Genomic DNA, 24,321 nt, shown 5'->3' on the forward strand with positions numbered 1-24,321 from the left:
CAAGCTGTTATTTTCTAGTGACTGTTCCTTGGCTTTATGGAGTCTTTTGAAGCCCAAACACCTGTGCCCTATTAAACAACCACAAAAATGATGTAAACAGTTTATTTGATATAATGACATCTGAAGTGGAAGGATTACCAAAAAACAAACAAAAATATTCTTTTGCCGTTACTTGATATCACTACAGGAGATATCCCAATATGATTAATTTGCATATTAATGTTGAAAACAACTAAATTATACAATATAATAATGTTTACAGTTAAGAATGTTTTATAGCAGTATCAGTTTCTGAGCATGCATCCATTTCAGAAAATACAAAAACAATAATAGTAATATCAAAACAAACAGATTCAATTCAGATTTGTTACAAATCACTTCATATCATTTCATGATCATTTGCTAAATAATATGCTGACCAGCACCTATTTCAAGTACAGGACTCAGGGTTCAAAGGTCATGCTCATGGTACTAGGTCAAGTGATCACTGAATCAAAATGATCACAATGCAAATCTTTGCAGCCCACCAGTCATTGCTTTAAAGTCAGCAATTGTACTGACTCCTGCAGAGATTCTTCAGTGAAGGAGTGCTTGTAGAAGACGTTGACGTTGGCCGCGTAGTCCAGTGGAAGTGTGGCACCGATGTTCTGCGCGCCGAGCTTGGCGCCACCCAGGGCGGACGACTGCTGCAGGGTCATCAGGCTGTACCCGCGGAAGTGGCCTCCACCGCACCCTTTTGCCTGCGCCAACACCTCAGTGAAACCTGCCGACGCAAAAACCACAATGGATCCATGGCTTCCTGTTGTGTGTGTGTGTGTGTGGTTTCACAGGTTCACTATGTAGCATGTGCATTTCCTGCGGCTACTCTCAGTATCACGTAGTTTGGGGTCATGCCTGTGCAGATATCTGGTGTAATCACTTGTGTTGACGCAGATGGTGTGACGTACAAAGCACGTTGCAAAACCAAAGTATACTGCAAACACCACGTACACTAAGCATGCCAGTACACAGGAGGAGAGGTGTTAAATTCCTAGTGGTAGGGGATTTCCCACAGCAGTCAATCAATATTTACCATCAAACATAGAATAACCAACAAAGCCACATTTGTGGGCGAAAAACATCACCAAGAGAACAGCCTTCATGAACATTTCACTGGGGTTATTAAGCAGGCACCTTCCTTCATCTGTGTTTTGTTGAATTAGGCCCAAGACACCCCCAGAATGCTCAAAATTGGTGTCCGACGTCCCAGAATTAGCTTCATAGCACAATAGTCCCAAATGCAACTGCACCTTGCAGTACAAAGTAGTAGCAGTATTACAGGTACAACACAAAGGCCAACTCACCGGCCCTCAACAGCTCCCAGCTGGCCCACACGGCTCCCTCACACAGAATGGGTAGCCCCAGCTCCCCCGAGAACAGAGCCTGCAGGGGAGACAGCAGAGGAGTTAAAGGAGAAATCTGTCGGTACGAAAAAAAAAAAAAATCGGTTTTACCTAGCTCGAGTTGCTACAGCCAGCAGCTAACTCGGCCAGGCACTACACTATGGGGGCATGTACATAGAAGCTCACGAACATGCCCCCAGAGTATGCTTCATTCGCCTGGTGGTCACTAGTCAGTATACCAGGTCCTTCTGGATTGCCATCAGTAGGCCTTTTCACACAGAGATCCCGCTAAATTTGCGGGAAGAGGAGACGTCTTTTTGCCGTCTTTTTGTGTCTGAAAGCGAGGTGAAAAATTGCCGGCCTGCTGATCTGTTCACATGATGCGGCATTTTGGGGAGCCAGAAGGCAGCATCAGCTATAGTAAATTAAATTGTGATGTGCAACAGGGGGCGTGTAGAGTGATAGTCGTAGGCCTTATTATGCGTGTGTGGGGCTTCAGATACAGCAGGTGTGTGATTTCAAAAACCATGGCGGGAGAACCGACTGCACTTTGGTTAGCTTGCATTTGCTTTGCTGTTGCTGTTAGAATGTTAGATTCTTCAGACAATAAAAAGTAATTTGGAAGGGAAATTGAAGAGAAGAGTTGCCCTTGCGTTTGCTGTGATTTCCCTTTGAAAATCAGAGGTTCACAGGCTACTGTGGCCTTGGTCAGTGGCGCCACCAGCCGTAATCCTGTACGCACTGTGCGTACAATTTATTCATGAAATCATTCAATATTACAACAATAAAAAATAGCTTGTGTATTGTCTTAATTGAAACATGCTTCGCGCACAAATGATAGCCTAGGGCAAAGAGAATGGACATCTCAACATAAGGATAAATTAGAAGATGATGATTGGTGTAAACTTTGTCACACGACGTGATAAGCAGTTCTGGCGCTTAAAAACGCAACGTTCCATTCAGTCATAAATCATTTAAGCGTAGGCCTAGTGCGCGTCATGAAAAGAAAACAGCAGCTTAATATTTTTTCAGGTGTTTAACAGTAGGCCTGGCCTGCTGCCTAGGCGCACTGTTAGCAGTTATGCCGAAGGCAGTGAGATTATTAGGCATTGCATCCTGTCACTCTCTTTGGAACATCGCAGTTCGGGTTGATAAGATTCAGTTAATGCGAGTATGGATCGTTTCAAAGTTTGGGACAACCAAACAGCAGTGTAGGCAAAGCAAATCCTAATTGTTAGGTTACCATAGCTGTCTTTTCTCTAGTCCTGGGCCTATCGAAAATCGCGACATAAGCACATTGGTTTCTTTTTTCTTTTCTTTCTTGTTCGCGTGTTGGGTAGTGAAGCGATAATGCATTTAAAGCAGTACATCATGTGAGCCAGATCCGATATGGCCAGAGCTGCTGCTCTGTATAGGTATTCTGTCCCACCCAAATTTGCTGAACTACTTGCGAAGTAGCCTATTATCACAGACATCACATGTATCACACGAAAGAGCTTTTGCTCAGCTTTTAAACGATGTTAGTGGTTAGTTGTTGTGGTAAACGGTTCGCGAGAAAAGTAACTTTAATTTAATAATTTTTTGCGCCCGTCTCCCTACCCATTCATCTTGGTGGAATACTTCGCGAACTTTACCTCAACACATGACAAACCATATATCAGAATAAACAGCAGACCTTGCCGAACCCAAAGGTGTAAAGCCTGTCCCTGTACAGTTAGTCATTCCAGAGTAATCCGGTTTTAAATTTGTCTTTATGCATGTCTCCAACTTTGCGGTTCCTAATGTGTTTAAATTGTTCAATAGGTCTACATGATTTTATAACAGGCCAAATACAAAACAAATGTTACAAATATCGCCTAGATATCTGTAAGAATTACAATCAGAGGATATACATAGGGCAGACAGACGCTCATGAGTTCATGCTTTGTTTTTTCGCTGGATTTTAGGATAGCCTATTATGGCAACTGATTGCATTCCAAGCTACAGTCAACTCTAGCAGGCATTGAATGACTGGAGACTTTGTGAATTTATAGATTGACATAATGTGCCGTCTCTGCTATTGCTGCTTTTGATCAGTTAGATTTTTTGCAATCTCCTGTGGTGGGCTGGACATAGCATCGAAATGCCCGCCCAGATTCCCCTTTCCGCCTTGACCCATTCACACTGGTGCCGGAACGAAAAAACTCGGCAAAATGTCTAGGGGGCTTGGTAGTAAATTTGGTGAGACACTTTGTCCCGCCGTTCCGCCTTGGTCTATGTGAAAGGGACAGTCGTTCCGCGATTCTGGTACATAAAATCGCGGCGATTTCGCCAGTGTGAAAGGGCCTAGTGGCAAGATCAATGATGTTTGATTTTTTTTAATTTATTTTTTTTATATTGTCGCAATGCATGCAGTCATTGTATCCTGTGCTGCCTCAGGGAATTTTACCCTCGGTCAAACATGAGTCATTGCTGAGTGCTAATAAAACAGTTCTTTTGTGGCTAAGGATTTAACATCAGAAGAAGGTGGTTTAATAGAGTTACCTCCTGGGCTTGGGGGAGGACAGCAACAATATGCTGTGCCAGGACCCTCCCCGCCTGGGTGAAGATGTGCTGGCAAAGGGCATCTCCAGCATTAGCACCTAGGACATATGGACACAGGGCATAGCATTACTAAATCCTGACTGGTTTGAAGGAATTCGCCTTATTCACCCGGCGACCAGAACGAGGCTAAAGGGTACACTTGCTATTACACCTCAGTCCAGCAGATGGTGGTGGTAATGCCCTCTGTTTGCAAAATGCCAAAAAAAAAAGCTCACCGAAAAAGAAGGGTTCACTGGCCTGTTCTTCTTTCAGTGAGTTTTTTTTAGCAGTTTGCAAACTACAGTACCTGTATCTGTACCTCTATAATAAACAATCTTTCAGATGGCTGAAGAATAGTTTTACCTTCTGCTACTTTCTTGCAGAATCCAGCAAAGTGAGACTTCTGGAAGTTTCTGTAGAGGTGGGGAAGCATGCCCATCAGGTCAGACACCTGGAGATAACCCAAAAGACCATGATACTGTCCTATTAACCACATCATTTAATGACCACTTTATATTCCACAAGTTACCTGGAAGTACTCCTCCATGGCCTTCTTAACATATGCGACATCATGAGGTGGAGACACTAAGTTGTCTTTGGCATCAAACACTGTTTTCACAGCCATATGGGAGATCCAGAAAGCTAAACGAAACACAAAAAGATTTTAGCATGATTCATTTATTCATTTTACGCCCTTTTGTTTCGCTCATAAAATGATCAGGCACAAACAATGCTTTCGCCTAATGGTTTAGTTTCCATGGTTACCTGAGCCTTCGTCGCCCATCAAGTGGCCCCAGCCTCCACATCCCACCTCAGAGCCATCAGGGTTCACCAGCTTGCAGTTTGATCCTGTTCCAGAGATCACTACAACCCCACCTGTGGGAACAGCAGAGCATTACAACCCAGTAAAATGGTTTATTGTTTTATTTTGTCCATCTGTGTGTTTTTCTCTGTTCATGTAACTTTGTCCATGTACCTTGTGAGCTTGTTTGTATTTATGTATGTGAAAAATGTACAGCGTCTTTAAGTGTCTTGAAAAGCGCTGTATAAATAAAATTTGTCATTATTATTGTATCCTGTGCTTGCGTTTGTTACATTTGAGTTCAGTCCAAAAGTAGGTTGTCTATATAGTAGACATTGGTTTAATGTCTAAAGAACCTTGGAGAGTCACGAGTTCAAAAGAAACTTGAAGTGCGCAGGTTCCATACCACGGTCACTGGCAGTGGCAATGGCCCCGATGGCATCAGTGGTGATGTAATAACTCTTGCTTAGCTTTGGAAACCTCCGGTACATCTCGTCAATGAGCTTCTGGATGGCGTCCTTCTGCTCCCCGCCACTCAAGGACATGCCCTGTGGAGGTGGACGTGAGGTGGACACATCATGTGAGGTAAGAACATCTAATTCTTCAACACTGATAGGGAGGGCAAACCATTTACTAAGGGTCTTCAGATTACTCACCAGTGCCTGGAGAGGTGTGTCTGGGTCCAGACCTGCTGCACCTTTGGCCCTTTGAATCATGTCATTGATAGTTTCAATGGACTTATCCACCCCGACGAGCTATGCAGGAGTGTGAACAGCATTATTAGGAATTAGCTTTTCAGACATTATTCCACATTCTCCATGTAGTCCATGAGCCAGATCAGATGTGGGTACCACCCAATGTGGCAAAATCTCAACGGTTGCATTTTATTTACCAGATGAGCAGCTGTTTTTTTTTTAAATTCCCACTAACAGTGGAATAATGCGAATGGAGCCATTATGTGCAGTCTCACCCAGTGGTTTGTGCTAGGTCCGTCGGTCTTTGCAAGCCTCTTTCCATCGTCAGCCACGATGAGTGCAATGGAGTGTGTTCCACCGCTGACAAAACGACAGATCTTCGGTCAGAAGCACTACAATTCACTTTGTACATCACAACATTCAGGACTTTCCTTTTCGCTCTACTGCCGCACTAGAGTGATCGATGTAGCCTAAACAGTGTTAAGACTCTGAGTTTACGAGATTGCTTGAAACTGGTAGAAATAAAGTTTAGTAATGGTGCTCTATATGCTTGCACCACTCACGATATCCACTTACGATATAATGTCAATTATTAAATGTAAAGTTACTTACCCCTCCACACCACCGTACAGACTCATGATCTCGCTTCCGGTTTCTATCATGTGACAAGGCATAGGCTACACATCATCAGTTGGCCAATCAGATTACAGTACAGTAAATCCACCATGAGTTCCACATTCAAGATGATTGTTTTATTATGTGAACTTTTTTTCACATTTATAAAATAGCCAAGAGAACACACCCTGAAGAATCGAGTCCTTGTGGGAAGGTGTGAGCCTAGTTTTTTTCAAATAATTATATTGCCTATAGGTGCCATTTGACGTTCAACAATAAGAGATCAGTATTTCTTTTAATAATATCCTTTAATTAAAATTAAACTTATAGGCTAGCCTACTCTAGACTGGAAATGGCAGCATCCCCCTACCATGAACACGTTCGTTGGTTTCACTAGCCTACAGATATCCTAAATTATCTTTATTAGCCTACCATGAGATGGCGCTACAACATCTGAAATTGTGCTAGATTATTTTATTTCATTCACATATCAGGTTATTTGAATAAGATGATCAAAGCTATAGTCATATGACGGGTATGTTTTTGTTCAAATAAATAAAGAAATGAATACATCTTTATAACTGTTGTATCTCTGCTTGATTTAGGCTACCTGGACCCATGCAGTCAATGAATTTCAATATGCATAATAATGATCATAGTTCAGAATCCAGAGTCCAGAAGGTATTATTATAAACAGTTCACCTGCAAGCCTGAAGCCTTCTGTCCTTTGTGTGGGTGAGCAGTCAGGAGCAAAGAGGCCACATTAATCAACATCCTGTCTAACTGAACATGGCGTTGCTGTGGCGGAAGATGGATATGATGCACACAAAAGTGAACATGACCAACATGACGTAGGCCTATACAGTCAGCAATGCACACACATGCAGACTTACATAACCACAGGCCCAAAGATTTATGCTTGAGAAAATTAGGCTACAATTCAAACTGTAAGTTCATACACAAAATGTACAAGGGACCTATTTTCTACAAATGTCATACAGTATTAATTTATGATAATACTTGCTATTGGGTAGACAAAACGTAGGCCTAACTTATATCATCCCTTGTGTTGTCACCCCATAGCAACCAATCATCAATTGGCAACTAATCAATTAAATTGGGGAATAATCATTAATAGCAATACCGAATTACTGGTATTTTGCCTCTTTTTATGCATTCTGACATTGTATCCTGTGTTATATAGCATAGGCTACATACTGCGCATGTTGTTTATAACTTATGCTCATAGCCTTAATTTTTTCGGCCTGTTTTTCCACCCACATACATCATCATACATGATATGGCACAGGCACTTTTGCAAAAGGTCACTTAATTTTACATATATTAATCTTACATATATTTTGGGACAATTAGGGATGTTATTTATATTTGAAGTGTCCTCAACATGTGTAAGTAAAATAAATACTGCCATGTCTTCTGAAAGAAACCAAAAAGTAGGTTGCACACCCCAGATTACATATGCCAATGCTCCATTACTGCACACAGGATGTAGGCCCAGCAACGAGGTTCACAGGCGACTCAAAAAAGTAGGTGGGAGTTGCGTAGTGAACTCCTGTTAATAATCATCGTTCAGACTCCGAGCTGAAGAAGAGCGCTTCCTCTGCCGCGAGGGAGGCGACAGCAGAGCGCGGACAAGGCTGGCGCGCCGTTTCGACTTCTAGGCGTTGGATAATCTTAACTGTACAATATTTAAAATACAACGCTCTGGATACCTCCATGTCTAATTTGTTGCTTACAAATGACTTACACTAAAGATGTTCGTGTTGCACAAACTTGGCCAGCGGAAGTTCATGTTTTAGGAAGTCAGAAAGGATTCAGCAACTAAGTTATTCAACACAATATCGAGTTGTAATATAACGTCTTCACCAGCGAATAGGAGGACAGGTTGAGATGGATACGCACGTTAAAGAAGGGCAACTTTACGTTCAACACCAAAAATTCGGCAAGGTAAGAAAGTCCTCTATACAGCCATTCCAAGAGCGTAACGTAGGCTACCTCTACAAGTCTGTCTGTCTGACAGGACCGCAACATTTCACCGTAAACTCTCCAAATTCGTAGAGAACTAAGTCACGACAACTGTTTGTGTTACTCTTATTGTTACAGACATAAACATTTTGAAGTGTTGTCAGAGAGGTCTGAAGCATGGTGATAGGCTATGAAGTACATTGTGTCTTTCGGCGTAGGAATGGATCAATGTAATTTTCGTAATGCAATACAAATGTTATTGCCTTTTCTAAGCCCCCCACGATGGGTTGAAGGCTAGGATTTTATCATGCAATGGCGAGGACGTCTTGTTTTTAAGCCCAAAATGAAATGGCTTTAGAGCACTCAGCCATTCTTGCTGCGACATGAGGTGGTCACATGAATGAGTCTCAAGGCTGGAAAACAGTACTTAAATCATATAGCAGCAAACTCCATAGCGATGTCGTTTATGACTGATACTCACCACATATAGTCTGTTTTTTGGGGTCATGCCCTTTGTACATAGGTTAGTCTTTGCTTTAAGATTGATGAAAACTGGGCTATTTAGTTGCATGACCGCACTGCCGATACTTTTCTGTCGTTACGCACATAATTGTAGCCTACACGTTGTGCTTTACATTGAATTCTCACGTCAGAATGGGAAATATCTTAACTTTAGGGTTGTTGTTGGTCAGTTTGCTGCGTGTACCGGGCGAATACTACAACTTTCCAGCTTCTCGAATGTGTTTGGTGCTGGCAGCATTCTTTCACCCGCGGGTAACCGGGTGGGTGTGACCAAAAAGGCAGGGTGGGTACCGGGCACGCGCTTGGTCAACGCTTAAAACGATTGCTTATCATTGTTTGTCGAGCCCGTGTTAACTTTGGTGGATGAAGTAGCCATATGTCTCAACCGTAAACGCAGTGTGTCTTTGGCACATCAATTGGTGGCCACACACATACATATATATACATACATACATACATACATACATACATACATACACTCACACAAACACATGGTTTAGATGTGGCAGGCTGTCGTTTTAAATCATTGTTCGGTTCCAACCAGCCTGTCTTTTACTTGATGACATGATGACATTGCATGGTTCCCAGAGAGGGATAACTGCATAGCCCACCATCAGGCTATATGGAAACATTGTTTCCTGTGCCAAGTGATAGGGTCTTGAGTTATCAGGGGTGTATCTATCTTTCTTTCTCTGTGTGTTTGGGAGGAAGAACATTGCTTTTTCTCAGCCTCAGATGCCGATGTGTGTTTAAATTGAACTTGATTACAAACACTTGCCGGAATCGGCGGAGGCTCCTTTTCAGTCTTTTCATCTTCACTAAATTCCAGAGCTGGATGGAGCTCCACATACACCTCATTTGATCCTAATGTTTGCCAGACCAGATGCCAAACTGTTTGATTTGTGTCCATTTCACATCCAGCCACAGCGCTAGAAATCTTTTGTTAAAATGTATTAAAGTTTAGGGTTTCAGGAAATGGTAACATAACATGATGATGCCTTTAGTCATTGTTTCCTGTTCAGGGTTTTTGTTTTTTTTGTTTGCTTGCCCACTGGCCACCACTTCCTAGTAAAGAATGGCCAGACCCAGTCGGATCAGCACTTCCTAGTAAAGAATGGCCAGACCCAGTCGGATCAGCATTTCATAATAGATTTCTACTCTCTTTTTTCCATGTGTGTGTGAGTGGGACAAAGGACAGGGGGTTTGACAGTTGTATTTTGGCTCAACAACATCCCCAAAACAAAACCCTTCACTCTCACAAACCTTGCTGGCACGCCAACTCCAAATGTGTGTGTTGTTCCCCTGTTGGTCCGCACTGCCCTGCGTTTGCTCGGTCTGACATTAGTTTAGGGCTTTTGTAGCTTTTGTTTGTTGGCCTGGGAGACAATAAGGAGTCTCTCGCTCACCCAGGCAGGCAGGCTGCACGCCCCATGGCCTGGATTTTTTGGGGGCCCAAACCCGGGCTGTGTGTTTGTGTGCGCGGGAGGAGAGCTGATGTTGACTTTGGCCTGCGGCCTCCTCTGGCCCTGTGTTCTCCGGGTCGCCTGCAGCTGCAGAAATCAACACTGTCTGCATCCACGCAAGATGTGGGGAGAGGGGAAAGACTAGAGAGGAAGAGGGGGAGAGAGAGAGAGATGGAAAGGAAGGTGAAAAGAAAAGAAAGGAGGAAGAAAAGAGAGTAATGTGATGACCATGTGATTGAGGTGAAGCAAAAGATGGTGAAGGGAAGAGGGTGTGTGTGTGTGTGTTTGTGTGTGTGTGTGTGTGTGTGTGTGTGTGTGTGTCTGTGTGTGTGTGTGTTTTGACAGATATACTTAGGGGTTTAGGCCATGGACATGCATGAAACACACATGTCCATGGGCTTAAACAGCTTTCAGAAACATTCACACATTTTCTCTCTCTCTCTCTTTCTCTCCTTCCCTCTCCCTACCACCCTCTCATTCTTTCTCTCCTTCCCCCATTTGTCCCTCGCTCCCTGTCCAGACACCACCTTCTGGGATGCTAGACGATGGCAGCGGCCTTTATTAGAGAAGAATGTGCCTCGTTAGCTGTTTCAGAATCTCTCACATGTAGTCGGTTTGCTCTCCAACTTGACTCTCTGCTTTTCTACAGGCCACTACATATAAGGACACTGTTGTCTTGTGGATTGGAACCAGGGAGACCTTGAAGGGCACCCGGTTCAGAGAGACCAAAGCTCGACGGCCAACATGCCCTATCTTGCCAGTGTTATGTCAGAAATAGTGAAACACACCCGCTGCAAAAGTTAACGGGATCTTCCTTGGCTCATGGTACACCCACTTGGTTTTTGCATGATCCTGCTGATTGATATACACACAACAGTGATAGCATCAGCTTCTGTGGGTGGAGGTAAATATGTAACGTTATGATGGTAGCTTATTAGTGCTGCATTCAGGTGCTACAGACCCACTTGTTAACAGATATTTTAGTGTTGTAAATGGGTTATTTGAAGGTCCCACTTCTGTACCCTGTTTTTACAACTATAATATGATCTCTTTCTGCTTTCCCCCCTCCATCACTGACACCATAGTATGATCACAACAAGGAAATGTGCTTGTATGTTCAGTGCATGTGCCAGAAATGCAAAGGTCTCAGATTATCTACAAGGGATGGTGTTAATATTTTATTTATGGAAATGGTGTTGAAGAAGGGACCACTGTACTCTCTGGTTTGCGGTTTTTTTTGCCAGTTTTATGTTTATTTACTGGGGTAAAGATGTTGCCATGTTTTATAGGTTAGTAGTCCATTTCCTTTATTCTCAGTGTCAATATGTTATTCTCTCTCTCTCTCTCTCTCTCTCTCTCTCTCTCTCTCTCTCTCTCTCTCTCTCTCTCTCTCTCTCTCTCTCTCTCTCTCTTTTAAGAAATAGGGCAAGTGATTGAACTGTAGTCTTTCAATTGGTATTTTTCACGGATAATATTATTGCCAGTCATTATATTCTGCAGTTTTGTAGAAAAGTAAATGTTTCAACATAAATGATTTAATATACAAGCCCGGGTACTAGATATCTATAGCACTGCAGAGTTAAACAGACATAATTAGCAGCTTTAATATGGTTTTTTTAAAGTCCCAGTAATTGTAGAGAATGCATAATGGATATTATATTAGATGTATGAACACGTCTTGTTCATTTAATATGTATACAATTTCGATGTTTGGAGTGGCACAAAACAACAAACAAACAAACAAACAAATCCACAAACAGTTAAACAAAACAGTTCAGATTGACCAAAGAGGATCTAACTTGGCTAATGGACTAAAAAGAATGCAATTTTCTACTCTTCGGAGTACTCAAAGTGCTTTACATATTAATGTCTCTCAGTTTACCTATTCAGACACACATGCACACACGCCCATGATGAAAGGTGCCATGCAAGGCTCCAACTTGCACAACGGGAGGAGCATTTCCAGTAAATGGCTGCTTTCGGTAGGCCTAATGTGAAATTTCTCACCTATTTCTTTTGGTTTCCTGGAAAGGTGTGATACCGCAAACTTCACCCTTGCCATAGGCTTATATGGGAAACTTTACAGTTCCACTTCAGTGTTTTTACTCAAAAGGCAGTAAGGGAACCATAGACTTCGGGTTTATTCCTCACAAGCACTGAGACCTAATCTACTTCATCACATTCCACTGACCTACAATCATTTCTCATATTAACTCTTGGTCAGTGTTTGTCTAGTTGCCTTGCCAATCGTAAATAACACTTGTGGAGATAACGATGAAGAGCTGTGTGTCCTGATCAGGCAACTGAATCAGAACAAGTAGCAAATGTTAGCAAACAGATAGCAAATGTTCCACAAGCATCCTGTCGTTGTAGATCTTGCTGAGCGAGTAGGAATATGCAATGTTTTTTTATATCTATTCAAGTTCCCCAGATGTGCTATTTTTCTGATGCATACTGATGCAAACACCAGCAATGTATATTGTTATAAATTAGCAGGAAAAAGTAAAAAAAAAGAAGCTGTTCAGTTCTGAGGAGGTCCTGGTAATGAAATTGGCTCAAGAGGTCAACCTTTATGTTACAGTTTTTCTTGATCGCTTTGATGCTTGTGTCAACTCTGAGATCACGTTTTCAAAATAGTTAACACCCATGTCTGAACAAAAGCACTCTGGCCAAAATGACACATTTTGCTTGCAAAAGGCCGTCACTCTCTCAAAACACTTAAAGCATGTGCAAAAGCAAATTTTGCCTTCAAATATCACGTCCTGTCGTCAAATCACTGTGTATTTCAATCAATCATTACACACAGGACAACAAAATGTAAAATATAGTTCTCAAAATTAGCATTTTTGCTATGTCTGTTCCATTATTCATTCCTCCCATGATGTAACTGTCATTGACATGTAAGACTTACAGTAAGCACCTAGACAAGACAAATGTCATTGAACTACAACTTTTCATTGAAATAGACCATACAGTAAACACCTTTTGTACTGTTTTCTTCACCAAATAAGCTATACAGTACTTTCTCTAAATGTGCCTTAGATCCATACTTGCAAATAGCAACACCGAACAGACACGGCATCTCTTATGGATAATGAATGATTGTGCAAAGGAGTTTCACACAGGTGTATCAGAGATTCAGACTTATGCATGGAATCTCTAAAAAAAGTTTTCCTTTTGTTCAGCATGGGGAAACCAATAGCGTTTGGGGTCTTTGAATGACATCTGTGTCAACTGTTTTGCAAAAGGGTGTGAGAAATGTGTTTAACCCAATGAAAGTGTGTGAACACATTTGCAAGAGATGACTTCTGCTGTGCAAAGAAGGTATTCATGAAGACCAAGTGGATCCCAGTTTCTTTAAGCAGGTCAAAGCAATCGAGAAAAATTGTAACATGTCAGACAGGCCCAAGCAACTCTTTAGGAGTTTAGCTTCACGTGGGCCTGCTGCTGCTAAAGCAACTGCTGCTTCTGCAGAAACTCTCACCACCCCCCCCCCCCCCCCCTCGACATCGTGTTGAAACCTCACTGTCTTGCTCTATAACGTCCTGTCCTCAACTCTCGGCCTCCTTCACTCCTCTCTATAGAGATTCGCACATCTGAGACATCATGGAGACGTGGGCAGCAGCCGCTGGTAGCAAAGCAAGGCATGCACTTTATATAGGTTGCAACCTTAAGGGAAGGTTAGGCTTGCATGATCTCCACTGATGGCAAACTGGCTTCTCCAGACAGTGATTTGGGTAGGGTTGGGTGGCAAGAAAGGGAACTTGGTGTCATGGCTGTACTTCTCAGTCGCTGTGCTTGGAAGCGGTAGTATGGATGATAGTTTTCACACCCAGAGGCTTATTGCAAAATATAAGGCAACGTTGCAGACTGATTGGTATTGCATTGCTGAATTTGTGTGTGTGTGTGTGTGTGTGTCTGAATGTCTGTCTCTGTGTGTGTGAATACACAGAATAATACACAGAGTTCACTCACATGTGTGGCTGCATGTGTGATTGCACCCACACACATACATACAACCAGTACATTATTCTGTATGATTCGATAGTGACAAATTATATTGAGGAAGTCTCTTTCTCTCTCTCTATCTCACTCTCTCTTTCTTTCTCTCTGCCAATTTGCATAATTTCCATCCTGCGCTGCGTTGGGCCGATGACGGTCCTCCTCTCCTTATATGGAGCTAAGGTGGTGTCTGTGCGGTGTGAGTCAGGTGGCTGTCCCTCTTGGCATTGCTCAAGGGCTCATATGCACATTGGAGGGATTTTTCCCCACAGTTTGTACTGTGCTGACGAGATGGACTACACCGTGCACTTGTTTGTCATTTCATTTTGCCACATTTGTTTAAGCATTGAAGGCTTATGTCCTCAATGCAGAAATGTGCATGTCAAACTCTATGTCTATGTTGATATTTGTCCTACATAATTAAAAAGTTTCATATGGTCTTATACACTTTTGAATTGTTTGCTTGCTGGACCACTGAAAGTTGAACATAGTGGCCCCATCGCTGATGTGTGGAGGCAGTTGTTACTTGGCTTGTGACCGTTAGGCTGTTCAGAGCATAAATGCAAATTTCTTATAGCCACTGCTTTCAACAGACTTTTCGCACGTTACTTGCTTGAATCTCCCATTCCATTAAATCTTGAAATGTCTGTTTTCCTTCCAAAACACAGTGTAATTATATTAAATATTCAGTCTTAAATGTGAAAACAGATTTCATACAAAAGTTGATATTAGCACACCTGTTCACCCAGGCAGTATCATAATAGAGACACATCCACATCTAACTTAAACATGAGAAGAGAGTACGAAAAGTTGTTTCTGCAGTTTGTTTTGTGTTAAAAATTCTTTCTGAAAAGAGAAGTGGTAGGCTATAAGACGCAGACCCAGACGGTGACATCATACCAGTGGTGTGTGTGTGTTATGAAAATTAAGGATTAAAGTGTGTGTGCTTTGCATTCAGATTATATGGTATGGTATCTCAGTTGTCCCCTAGTTATGTAAGTGCTTGTATTAACTGGTCAGTTCTCACCCCTCTCCTCCCTGTCCTTTGGAAAGCTTGCAGATGGAACCTGCACCTGCACTCTATCAGAGGAAGCTGAGGATGCTGGGTAGTCCCACACATTTCCTTTACTGTGACAGTTGCTGTTAACACATGTGCAGATGCGGGGAGTTATAGAACGTGTGGTATCAGAGTGTGTGTGTGTGTGTGTGTGTGTGCGCATATGTGTGTGTGAGCGAGAGTGAAAAAGAGTGAGTGTGTGTGTGGGAAGGAGGGAGTTTCTGAACGACAATCCTCGATCCTCTATCCAGTATAATGTGGCATATGAAGACATGCTGACAAATGGAGACACTGAACAATATTTTCTGGGGCTGCGCAGGTTAAAGCTCCCAGACAGATACTCAGTAGGAGTCACGCCGTCTTCCTGTGATAACGCTTTATTGTACCAGTCCAGTACACATGCTAAAGCCATAACCAAGTAACGCCATTAACACCTATGGTTTTATTATTATCACAGCTGTGGTTGTGACATTGGCCATGTAAAGACAAACCCAATTGATATTTCAGATTTAGTAAAAGGTTCAATTCATGTATGTGTATAATTGTTTTACAGTGTGACAATATTTTGTAAGGTTATTTGTTGTGACATCTGAAAAAGCATACTGAAACTAGACAATCTACCAAACACTGTTGTAGGCCCAAAATATGTGATTAAATATGTGATGAACACCATCTACACTTAGGCCCCCAGGAGTAGTTGAGGATGGTTCAAGCTTTGATTTGGCTCAGGTTTGGCTTTGATTTGGCTCTGCTCACAACCTTTAATGAGTTATGATTCTATGTAGGCCTATCCATTCCAGTAGCTTCTGTCTTAGTTAATGTATTTTAGTATTAGCCCAAGTGGGAATCAACAGGTTCAGTTAACCTCAGCAATGTGTTGACTGTTGAGACATGTTGAGCTGTACGACAAGCCCAAAGATTAGCATTCTGAATCAATTGCCTCAGCAAACACATACAAGCTAATTCATACTGACATGCTGGCTAGGCTATCAGTTACCAAAACATGCAGGACACACACACACACACACACACACACACACACACACACACATCCAAAGCTAATTAAAGGGAAATTCCCAAAGTGCTGCTTTAGTTTGTGTAGGAGTTATTAAATGTCCAGTGACCTTGAATACATCTAGTATTGTTCAGAGTTAGCGGATACAACGCCTTCAGATTGAAGATGTCTTCAATTTCTGTTCATTTGGACAGCATGTTCTGCTCTTGGGCGTGTAAGTCCTATATTGAAATGCACAGATTTTCTGTAATCATCGAGTATTTTGTTTCCTCCATTTGTTCTGAAGACAAATATGTTTGCAGGTGTTGTGGGGGTCTGTTGTTGGGGGCATTGTTTTCTTCAGCAATCTCTGCTTTCCTTCCCTCTTTTGTCCCGGTGAAGGAAACCCCCTGATATTCACTGACAGTTAAGTTTCCTTTGGTTATCTAAGTGTTCTGACCGTAATTCTTCAAAAGGATTTCATTTTCTTTTCTAGAACGAAACTCAGTTTTGATTGATTGGTGATTTTACTTCTAACTTGGGCTAAATCTAATGTCATAAGAAGTGTGTGTGTGTGTGTGTGTGTTGATGCACTTTGGATTTTCCCAGGCATCTGAGATTAGATTCCCCATCAAGAGTCCCTGAATGTATGTGGTTTTCCCTACTTCCCGGTTGGATTTGCTCTTGTGTTTCCCCAAGGTCAAGGACTGCTCTTACTGTATCTGCTGAGACGTGATAACCGTGTTTGGCACTGTCCCTTGCTCTGGCTGTCCGTGTCCATACTAACTCCATATCTGCAACTGTTACTCATCAGCATATATTCTCAGGCCTAATGTATCAATCTTCCCACTGCAACAATAAAGACACTTTCTTGACATTTTAAGTGCTGCTACACTGTATTGACAAAACTGAATAGCTGACATGTTAGATCTGTTGACTGGTACGATTTGAATTACACAAGTCGTTATCCAGGCATATGTTACCTCCCGACTGTTGCGCTCCTCCAATGAATGATGTCTGGTTCTGCTACCCGTACGCTCAGGGTAATCCAAACTTCTCATCTGTTGTTCCCCGTTGGTGGAATGCGCTACCAGTTCCTACCAGAGCAGGGGGATTCCTCTTTACCTTCACAAACCTCCTGAAGACCATCTCTTGGTCTTCTCCTGCTATCGAGCAGGAGATTCTGTTTACCTTAAGTGGCTAGTGGCTGGTGGCTAGTCTTTTCAAATATTGGTCTCAAAGCAGGAAATGTGTCGTTTCTTCAGAATATTGTTGAACAGTGCTTCATAAGAATCATGGGGGAGCTGTGGTGCAAGTGACAGCATCTCAACCACATTGGGGTCTATGTACCCACGGGGGCCTGGGTTTGATTCCCACGCCATCATTTTCTGATCTCACCCCCATCTATCTCTTTACGTCCTGTCCTGTCAATTAAAGACAAAAACCCCTCAAAAATACATTTGTGTATACAAACATGTACACTGTAGTCACCAAATCAATCCCTTAGTTTTTTTTCCTTCTCATTCAATCAGAAATGGAAGAAGAATTGGTTTGTGCTCTACCCGGCCAGCCAGAATGGCATCGCCCGTCTGGAGTTCTACGACTGTGGCGGCAGTGGGAGCGAGAAGCCCACCAACACCAAGAAGCTGGACAAGAAGATCATCCGCCTGTCCGAGTGCATCAGCATCCTGCCCGCCGTCACCGAGAGCTGTCCCAAGGAGAACATGGCCGCCTTCTGTGTGGAGACCAACGACAAGACACACGTCTTTGCCGCCGAGAAGCACGTCACCACCGACTGGGTGGAGAAGATGTGTGAGATCGCTTTTCAGGTGAGGGTGGGTGTGTGTGTGTCTGTTTGTTTGTGTGTGTGAGAGAGAGAGTGTATTCAAAGTGAAAGGGAAATTGGAGTACTTATGCTGCAAATAAGGCGTTCTGAATAAGTTTAAGACGTTTTCCATTGAAAGAATTCTGATGTATACAGAACCCTATAAATGTGTCAAGGATGTGACGTCAAGGCTAGATTGCTGATTTAAATTTAGTTTTTCCATTGCGCGCATGATGAAACTATGTTCAATCTTATTTTAATCTCCCGTGTATATGAGGCAAAGGTGCAAACAGCTTCACACTCTGCACAGACCTGATGAGTCAGTGACTCCGTGGTCTGTATCTCAGATGGGGGACGAGCAGGGGGGAGAATCACACAAATACAATTTAGCCAATCAAACTGGGAGACTAGTTATGTTAAAGAGGGTTGAATGGGTAGAATATAGCATCAGCTCTAGCATGGCAAAAATGGACACAAACAAAGAAAAGTGAGAATACAGTCAAGTCGACAGTCGACCCGATCCTCTGTCTACCAAAAGGCCATGAAATGCCAGAGGGGGAGACGGGCAGTGAGTCTGACAAAAGAAGAACATCTTGTCTGGTATCAGTAAGGCTAGGCCAAGGCCCCAGACACTGCTGACCTCCAAGATAGGAACATTTTTGAAGCTTACTTATGTCGTTGATGATATTAGCCTGGACTCTAGTATTGCTCTCCAGCTCCTGTTGCTAGGGCGATAATGTATGTGGCATACTGTGTCCTGTACATGACTACGTTAACGAGGCCCCGTCCACTGCCTCCCACACATCACATGTCCACAGCAGGGTCACGAGAGCTGTCTGAGAGTGACCTGGATGACCTTCAGACTGGGGAAAAACTACAGCTCTCGCTCGCTCTCTCGGATGACATTTCATGTGGATGTCTGTGGATTTTTAGTGTACTCAAGTTCGGTGGCACTTCTGCATTCTGCCTTTCACATATGCAGCGTCAGTCATGTGGAACTCATGTGGAGGGGTGTTTTTTTGTGCAGCTGAGGGAAGTGTAAAAACAATAACCGCCTCCCAAGATCTCCACAACTGTCAATCTCCAGTGGTCACATGAAATCACTCCACTTCCTCAGCAATATTTCCTGCAGGAAAAATGATTGTTTATGTGTGGGGAAGTTGGAATGCGGTCCGTCTTTTTTTGCAGGCAAAGGTTCTGATTCTGTTTTGTGTTCTGCACTGCAGGGAGGAAGTGGGTCCCTCATAAGTTCCGACTCCAATGGACAAGAGCTTCAAATGGCCGAGAACCTGATCTACTACTCAAGAGAAGAAGGTACAGGATAACCTTTTACATTTAAGGACCAGTAACGGAAGCTACACCAGGCGCATAACTGAAGTGTTCTGTTTGCGTTGCGGCTGCTGAAACAATTAGTTCGAAAAAAATAATTTAATGTCTTCTAAAATGGATTTTACGTGCCGTAAACGGAACGCTTCAGTTACGTGCCTGGTGTAGCTTCCCTGTAAGATGTATGTCAGGTTTTTCTGCATCATTGAACCAGTAATATTATAAGCGCATGAAATATATGAATGAAGTACAGATCACATATTTTAATGTGCAAATATTTATAATGTAAATGAAAACAATCATGGAACACAAAAGAAATATCATAATGGAAGTAATATCACCATGAAATATCAGATGGAAGTAATCCTCCTACATAGTGATTTTGAACGCATGAGTGCAAATGATACTGGAATGACACAATGCATTGTCATTTAATAATTTATGCTATCACTTGAATAATGTCAACATATCTGAGAGAGAAGTTCCCCACTGGCTCTTCTCTCTGTGGCCTACAGACATGTTGAAACTGAAACCGACTTCTTTTAGATGTTTTCATTTTGGCTGTGTGCATACTGATGTCGATGCCTCTTTTAGACAAATTCACACAGACTGGGTCTCTCTCTGTGTGTCTTTCTCTCACTGATGTGCATGCAGAGCTAGGCTTGTATCGGAGGAATACTGGCACCAGCTGCATGTTATAGTTACCCCCACAGTTACAGGAAGGGGTCTCCCTTACATCACTTCCTGTTGCATCTGGGTTCCTTGACAGGCGGTCTTTTGAACGGGGAAGGGTAATTCCCCTCCTGTCACATGTTAGACACAGCTTAGTGACAAAAACAGGGACGCGTGTTTTAATGTGTTTACACTTTACAGTTAGGAAGTTCTCCGTCTGTCTTCTAGAGCCACACGCAACACACACACACACAAAATCCCACCATGGGCCCGTCCCTTCTCCCATTACTGGGAATGAATTCAAGTGTTTCAGAGAACTGAAGACGGTAATTTGAATTCTATGATGTCAATAGCTAGACTTGCACTTTATCTAATTCAGGGTACGTCCCTTCATAACACAGTGTGTGGTACTTCTTGAATTCTTTTTGAGAAATTTTTCTGAGGAAAGGGAGGTGATGCGTTATACTTGCATAAAAGCACAGACCACAATCATCAGTTCAGGCTAAAGGTTGTTGATATTAGAACTCAACAGGCAAATATACACTCTTTATTTCATGTTCCTGAAACAAATGGCCTTTTGTTGTTGATGGTTGGAATAGTATATGACTCGGTCCGAGTCACTTTGCTATTTACAGAGGGAGGAGTTGGCACGAACACTGGAGTTTGTTAAAGTGCTCACAGGGGACGAACAGTCACAGGAACATTAGCATTTTCTGTGCACGTTTGGATTCCGGGATTAGTTTGTTGCAGCCAGCTATGAGCCTCTAGCAGACGCTTGCTTGTCTCAGAAGTTGTTGGTTTATGAATGTGCTTGCCCATACATGAAACAAAGGGTTAACTGACACTCCGTTTTTTATCTGTGGGAGTTGGTGCTAATAGCATGTGAAAGTCTATTTACTGTGTGGGTCTGTTTCACCGTTAAAATATCTCACCGCACCCTCAAGACAGGCCTGTCGTGGCTAGACCACATGGACAATTCACTGTCTACAAGGAGGCGTAGGTAACATTATGACTACGCTCCTGTAACACTGACACAGAGGGCCTTCAAAGACCTCTGGTTACTGACTGCTAATTTCTGGAGGTGCATGTTTAGCCTTATATGTCTCTCTTCTGTCCGGTTCTTTCGAGAAAATGGAGAATCACCTTGTGCCCTGTAAAAACATATGCATGTCATTACCACCACTCTCAAGCTGTATTTACATAAGAGAACCATGGCGTAAGACATACAGCTTTCTGCATGAAAGCATACCATAAACACTTGTGGTTTGTTTATGTACAGTACATGTCATGTACACTCAACTACAATGTTCAAAGGGCAAGCTGGTTGAAGTATTCAAAGACGTGAATTTGAACTTGCTTACTTCAAAGCCAATGTTAACTCAAATTTGGCCCTTAATGATGTGTTGTTTCTAACCCCAGAGGAGGAATGCTGGTGAAAGATGGTGATGTTCAGAGCCTAACTCACACTAAACCGTGCTTTGGCCCTCACAGTGAACGAGTTCTGGGTGACGGTGCAGCGGACGGAGGCCTCGGAGCGCTGCAGTCTGATGGGAAGCTACTGGCTGAAGGCCGACGGTGAGAGCCTGATCCTCAAAGACCCCAAGAGCAAGAGGAGCCTGCTGGTGTGGCCCTATAAGCTGCTGCGCCGCTATGGAAGAGACCGGGTAAGGGTCCACTCAAAGATTCTTTTTTTTTTTACCCTACAATATTCAGTGCTTTGAATACATGATAAAGCACTATACAAATAAAATGTATTATTATTATTACTGTTATCAACCGTCTCTGGTCCATTGGCTGGAATTGGGTCCATTTTGAAGTGCATTCACAGGGTTGGGGTCTTCCAGTAAACTCTTTTGTTTGGGATAAGGTGGCTCAGTCCACCTTTGTTTACTTTGCATGTCTCATTTACATTTCCCTCTTGACCATGGCCTTGTGGATATGTGGTTCCTATTGCTCCGCAAATACCAGGGTTCAAACTGGGTGTGTTAAAGAGTTAAAAGTCTGGGTTAAACGTCACCCACGCAAATACTCACGCCTTTTGAATGGGCTTGAGCTCTTACACAAGGAATGTGGGTGGGAAGGGAGTGTGAATTGGTCTGTTTGCACACGTGCAGCCTCACTACCGATGATGGGCCTCATGCTAAATCTGACAGCTCAGACAGGAACTCGAAAGCCACAGTTGTTTCCAAGTCTGCTTCCTGCTGGTGCCATGGTAACTAGCTTTGTACAGGAAACTGGCCTTCCTCTTTTCTCGTCAGAGTGGGCAGGAAGGTGGTGATTGAGAACTGGGCCACCAAGGCCTTTGTTTTGCCATGGCACAATATCTGTTATCCTCCTTGTGCTTCTTAGTTACATGGACACAAATAAATAGATCAAATTAGGTGACCCCAACATATTATATCTGCTATAGGCTGCTGAAAAATTAAGAGCAGAAAATAATGACATTTCTCTGTTTTTTTAACTGTCTCCAGGTGATGTTTTCCTTCGAGGCGGGTCGGCGCTGCGAATCCGGTCCGGGAAACTTCACCTTTGAGACCAAGCAGGGCAACGAGATTTTCCTGATCGTGGAGAGCTGCATCCGCGAGCAGAAAGCTCAGGCCGAGGACCGCCACCAGAGCTGCCCGTCGTTGGACCCTGACTGCCCTGCCCTGCAGCAGATCCGCATCGCCATTGCCGAGGGAAACGCCCGCGAACCCGACGGTGACTCTGGCGGCAGCAAGCCTGGCTCGGCCGATGGGGTTTTCGGCCGAAGGGAGGGTGCCGACGGCAAGCACCTGAAGGGTCGCACCCTGCCAGAACCCCCTGCCACGGTCGCAGGCACTCCGCCTCGCTCCCCCCTGCACCGAGGGTCCAGGAGTGATCCTCCATCTCTGGACGACCAGACCAATCTCTACTCCGAACCAGCCGACTCGGTGCGCATTCCGCCCAACCCTGTCGAGTGCCTGTACTCGGACCCAGTGGACAGCATCAAGTGCGCCTCCAGCCCGCGACTCCGACCCCTGGGCGACGAAGGCGGGAGCCGTCAACACCCCTCCAACAAACCCGAGCCCTTCTATTCTGACATTTACGACCGGGTGACCCTCGACCTGACCCAGCGGACTGCCGGCATGTCGCTGGACAGGGTCGGGAGACGGCCGGCCGAGGGCGGCCGGGCCGAACACATCTACGACGAGCCCGAGGGCCGAGCCGGCACCCAGTCCACCTCGTTGCCGCCAATCCCCTTGCTCTACGACGAGGCCCGACTGGACGCGCAGGCCTGGAGGACCCGAGGGACGGACGAATCGCAGGGCCACGAGGTCCCCTACAACGCCTCGCTAGACGACTACTCAGTTCCGGCCTATGGCAAGCCGCAGCCCTCAGCCACCGCCCGGCCCAAGGCTCCCAAGCCTGCCCCCAAGCCTGTCAAAGCACCGCGGAAAGAGCCTCCACCACTGCCTCAGGGGAAGGCCAGCGCCAACCTGAACAACAACAACAGCAGCAGCGGCAGTAACGGCAACCAGAATAGAGGGGGTGCAGGCGTGGTGAGCAAACACGTGGAGCTCTACAGCAAGGTGTCCAAGCACAAGCCTCCTGCCAACACTTGGTACCCTAACGCCATTCGCTCCCCAGACATCATCTACGACAACCTGGGGGATATCTGAGCCTTCCCGACAACCCCCGAGAGGGGCTTGGATCCCCTTCCGAAATCGTCGGCAGCAAACCTCTGTGCCTTTAAATTGGCTGTGTCATTTCTGCAGACTTTGGTGAGGTGGGAGGAGAGAATTGTGGAACTAGATTCCAAAACCCTCCGATATGGGGCCCCTCAAGCAATGTCGATGAGAGTTGCCAGCGATTTGTTTTTTGTGGCACTTGACTGTTGACGCAGTGCTTTTAACAAGGCCACAGAGACAGCGCCAGCCAGATCTGAAGTCAAAGTTGGGCACAGAAGGGATTAAGAAATGGTCACATTCGATCTAAGGGCACAAATGTGAATTGTGTCCCTTTTACAGTTGACATTGCTCGTCAGGTGGAATGGATATTGACGACCAGTTCTATTTCTGGAGTGGATGTCAGAGTATGCTCTTAACTGGAATAAGACACAGTTTTGCACTTCTTTTCAATGAACCACTTCCCCAAACGCAAATGAGTCTGTGATGTTTTTTAAATAAGAGAACGAAAATGTAAATTATTTAACAAATCCTGTTGCCTTGACTGTCTTACATTTCATGACTGCTATTTTGAAATAGACAGGAAATCACTACACAGAAACCAAACCTGTGTTTTCCTATGTACAGATCATTTTTAATGCAAAGAGATTAACCCATAACTGTTTGTGTGTGTGAGTGTGTTTGTGTGTGTCCATCAAAGAAACAGCTGTGCTGTTGTAAATATGTTACGGACATCAGTAATAATAAAAAAAAAGAAACCAAACCAATGAA

The 24,321-nt window shown here is 43.8% G+C and overlaps 2 protein-coding genes across 3 annotated transcripts; one reads left to right on the plus strand and one right to left on the minus strand.

Moving 5' to 3' along the window:
- Positions 1-88: 88 nt before the first annotated feature.
- nagk (N-acetylglucosamine kinase) lies at positions 89-8,778 on the minus strand. Of its 2 annotated transcripts, XM_042069728.1 has the most exons (12): positions 8,524-8,778; positions 6,759-6,854; positions 6,054-6,096; positions 5,717-5,801; positions 5,403-5,501; positions 5,153-5,294; positions 4,710-4,820; positions 4,474-4,586; positions 4,308-4,395; positions 3,906-4,003; positions 1,344-1,422; positions 89-763 (listed from the first exon to the last, which is right to left on the minus strand). In XM_042069728.1, exons 3-12 carry the CDS (start codon positions 6,077-6,079, stop codon positions 531-533), a joined length of 1,074 nt encoding a protein of 357 aa, XP_041925662.1. In that variant the 5' UTR covers positions 6,080-6,096; positions 6,759-6,854; positions 8,524-8,778; the 3' UTR covers positions 89-530. The 2 variants fall into 2 exon arrangements, with proteins under 2 accessions (XP_041925662.1, XP_041925660.1); XM_042069726.1 differs by lacking the exon at positions 6,759-6,854.
- Positions 7,564-24,321, plus strand: dok1b (docking protein 1b). The gene is made up of 5 exons (XM_042069724.1): positions 7,564-8,024; positions 17,613-17,909; positions 19,132-19,219; positions 21,395-21,567; positions 22,375-24,321. Exons 1-5 carry the CDS (start codon positions 7,968-7,970, stop codon positions 23,542-23,544), a joined length of 1,785 nt encoding a protein of 594 aa, XP_041925658.1. The 5' UTR covers positions 7,564-7,967; the 3' UTR covers positions 23,545-24,321.

The sequence above is a fragment of the Alosa sapidissima genome, chromosome 18, assembly GCF_018492685.1.
Source record: "Alosa sapidissima isolate fAloSap1 chromosome 18, fAloSap1.pri, whole genome shotgun sequence".
NCBI classification, from domain to species: domain Eukaryota; kingdom Metazoa; phylum Chordata; class Actinopteri; order Clupeiformes; family Clupeidae; genus Alosa; species Alosa sapidissima.

What these genes read in the sequence shown, in the direction of transcription:
- nagk (XM_042069726.1), bottom strand. Translation starts at nt 8,563, where the DNA reads ATGTACAAAGGGCATGACCCCAAAAAACAGACTATATGTG. An exon ending in CTGTACGGTGGTGTGGAGGG is followed by an intron (nt 5,802 to 6,053) that starts GTAAGTAACTTT and finishes TCGTTTTGTCAG; the next exon opens with CGGTGGAACACACTCCATTG. An exon ending in GATGGGCGACGAAGGCTCAG is followed by an intron (nt 4,587 to 4,709) that starts GTAACCATGGAA and finishes TGTTTCGTTTAG; the next exon opens with CTTTCTGGATCTCCCATATG.
- dok1b (XM_042069724.1), top strand. Translation starts at nt 7,968, where the DNA reads ATGGATACGCACGTTAAAGAAGGGCAACTTTACGTTCAACACCAAAAA. An exon ending in CTACTACTCAAGAGAAGAAG is followed by an intron (nt 19,220 to 21,394) that starts GTACAGGATAAC and finishes TGGCCCTCACAG; the next exon opens with TGAACGAGTTCTGGGTGACG. An exon ending in GCCGCTATGGAAGAGACCGG is followed by an intron (nt 21,568 to 22,374) that starts GTAAGGGTCCAC and finishes AACTGTCTCCAG; the next exon opens with GTGATGTTTTCCTTCGAGGC.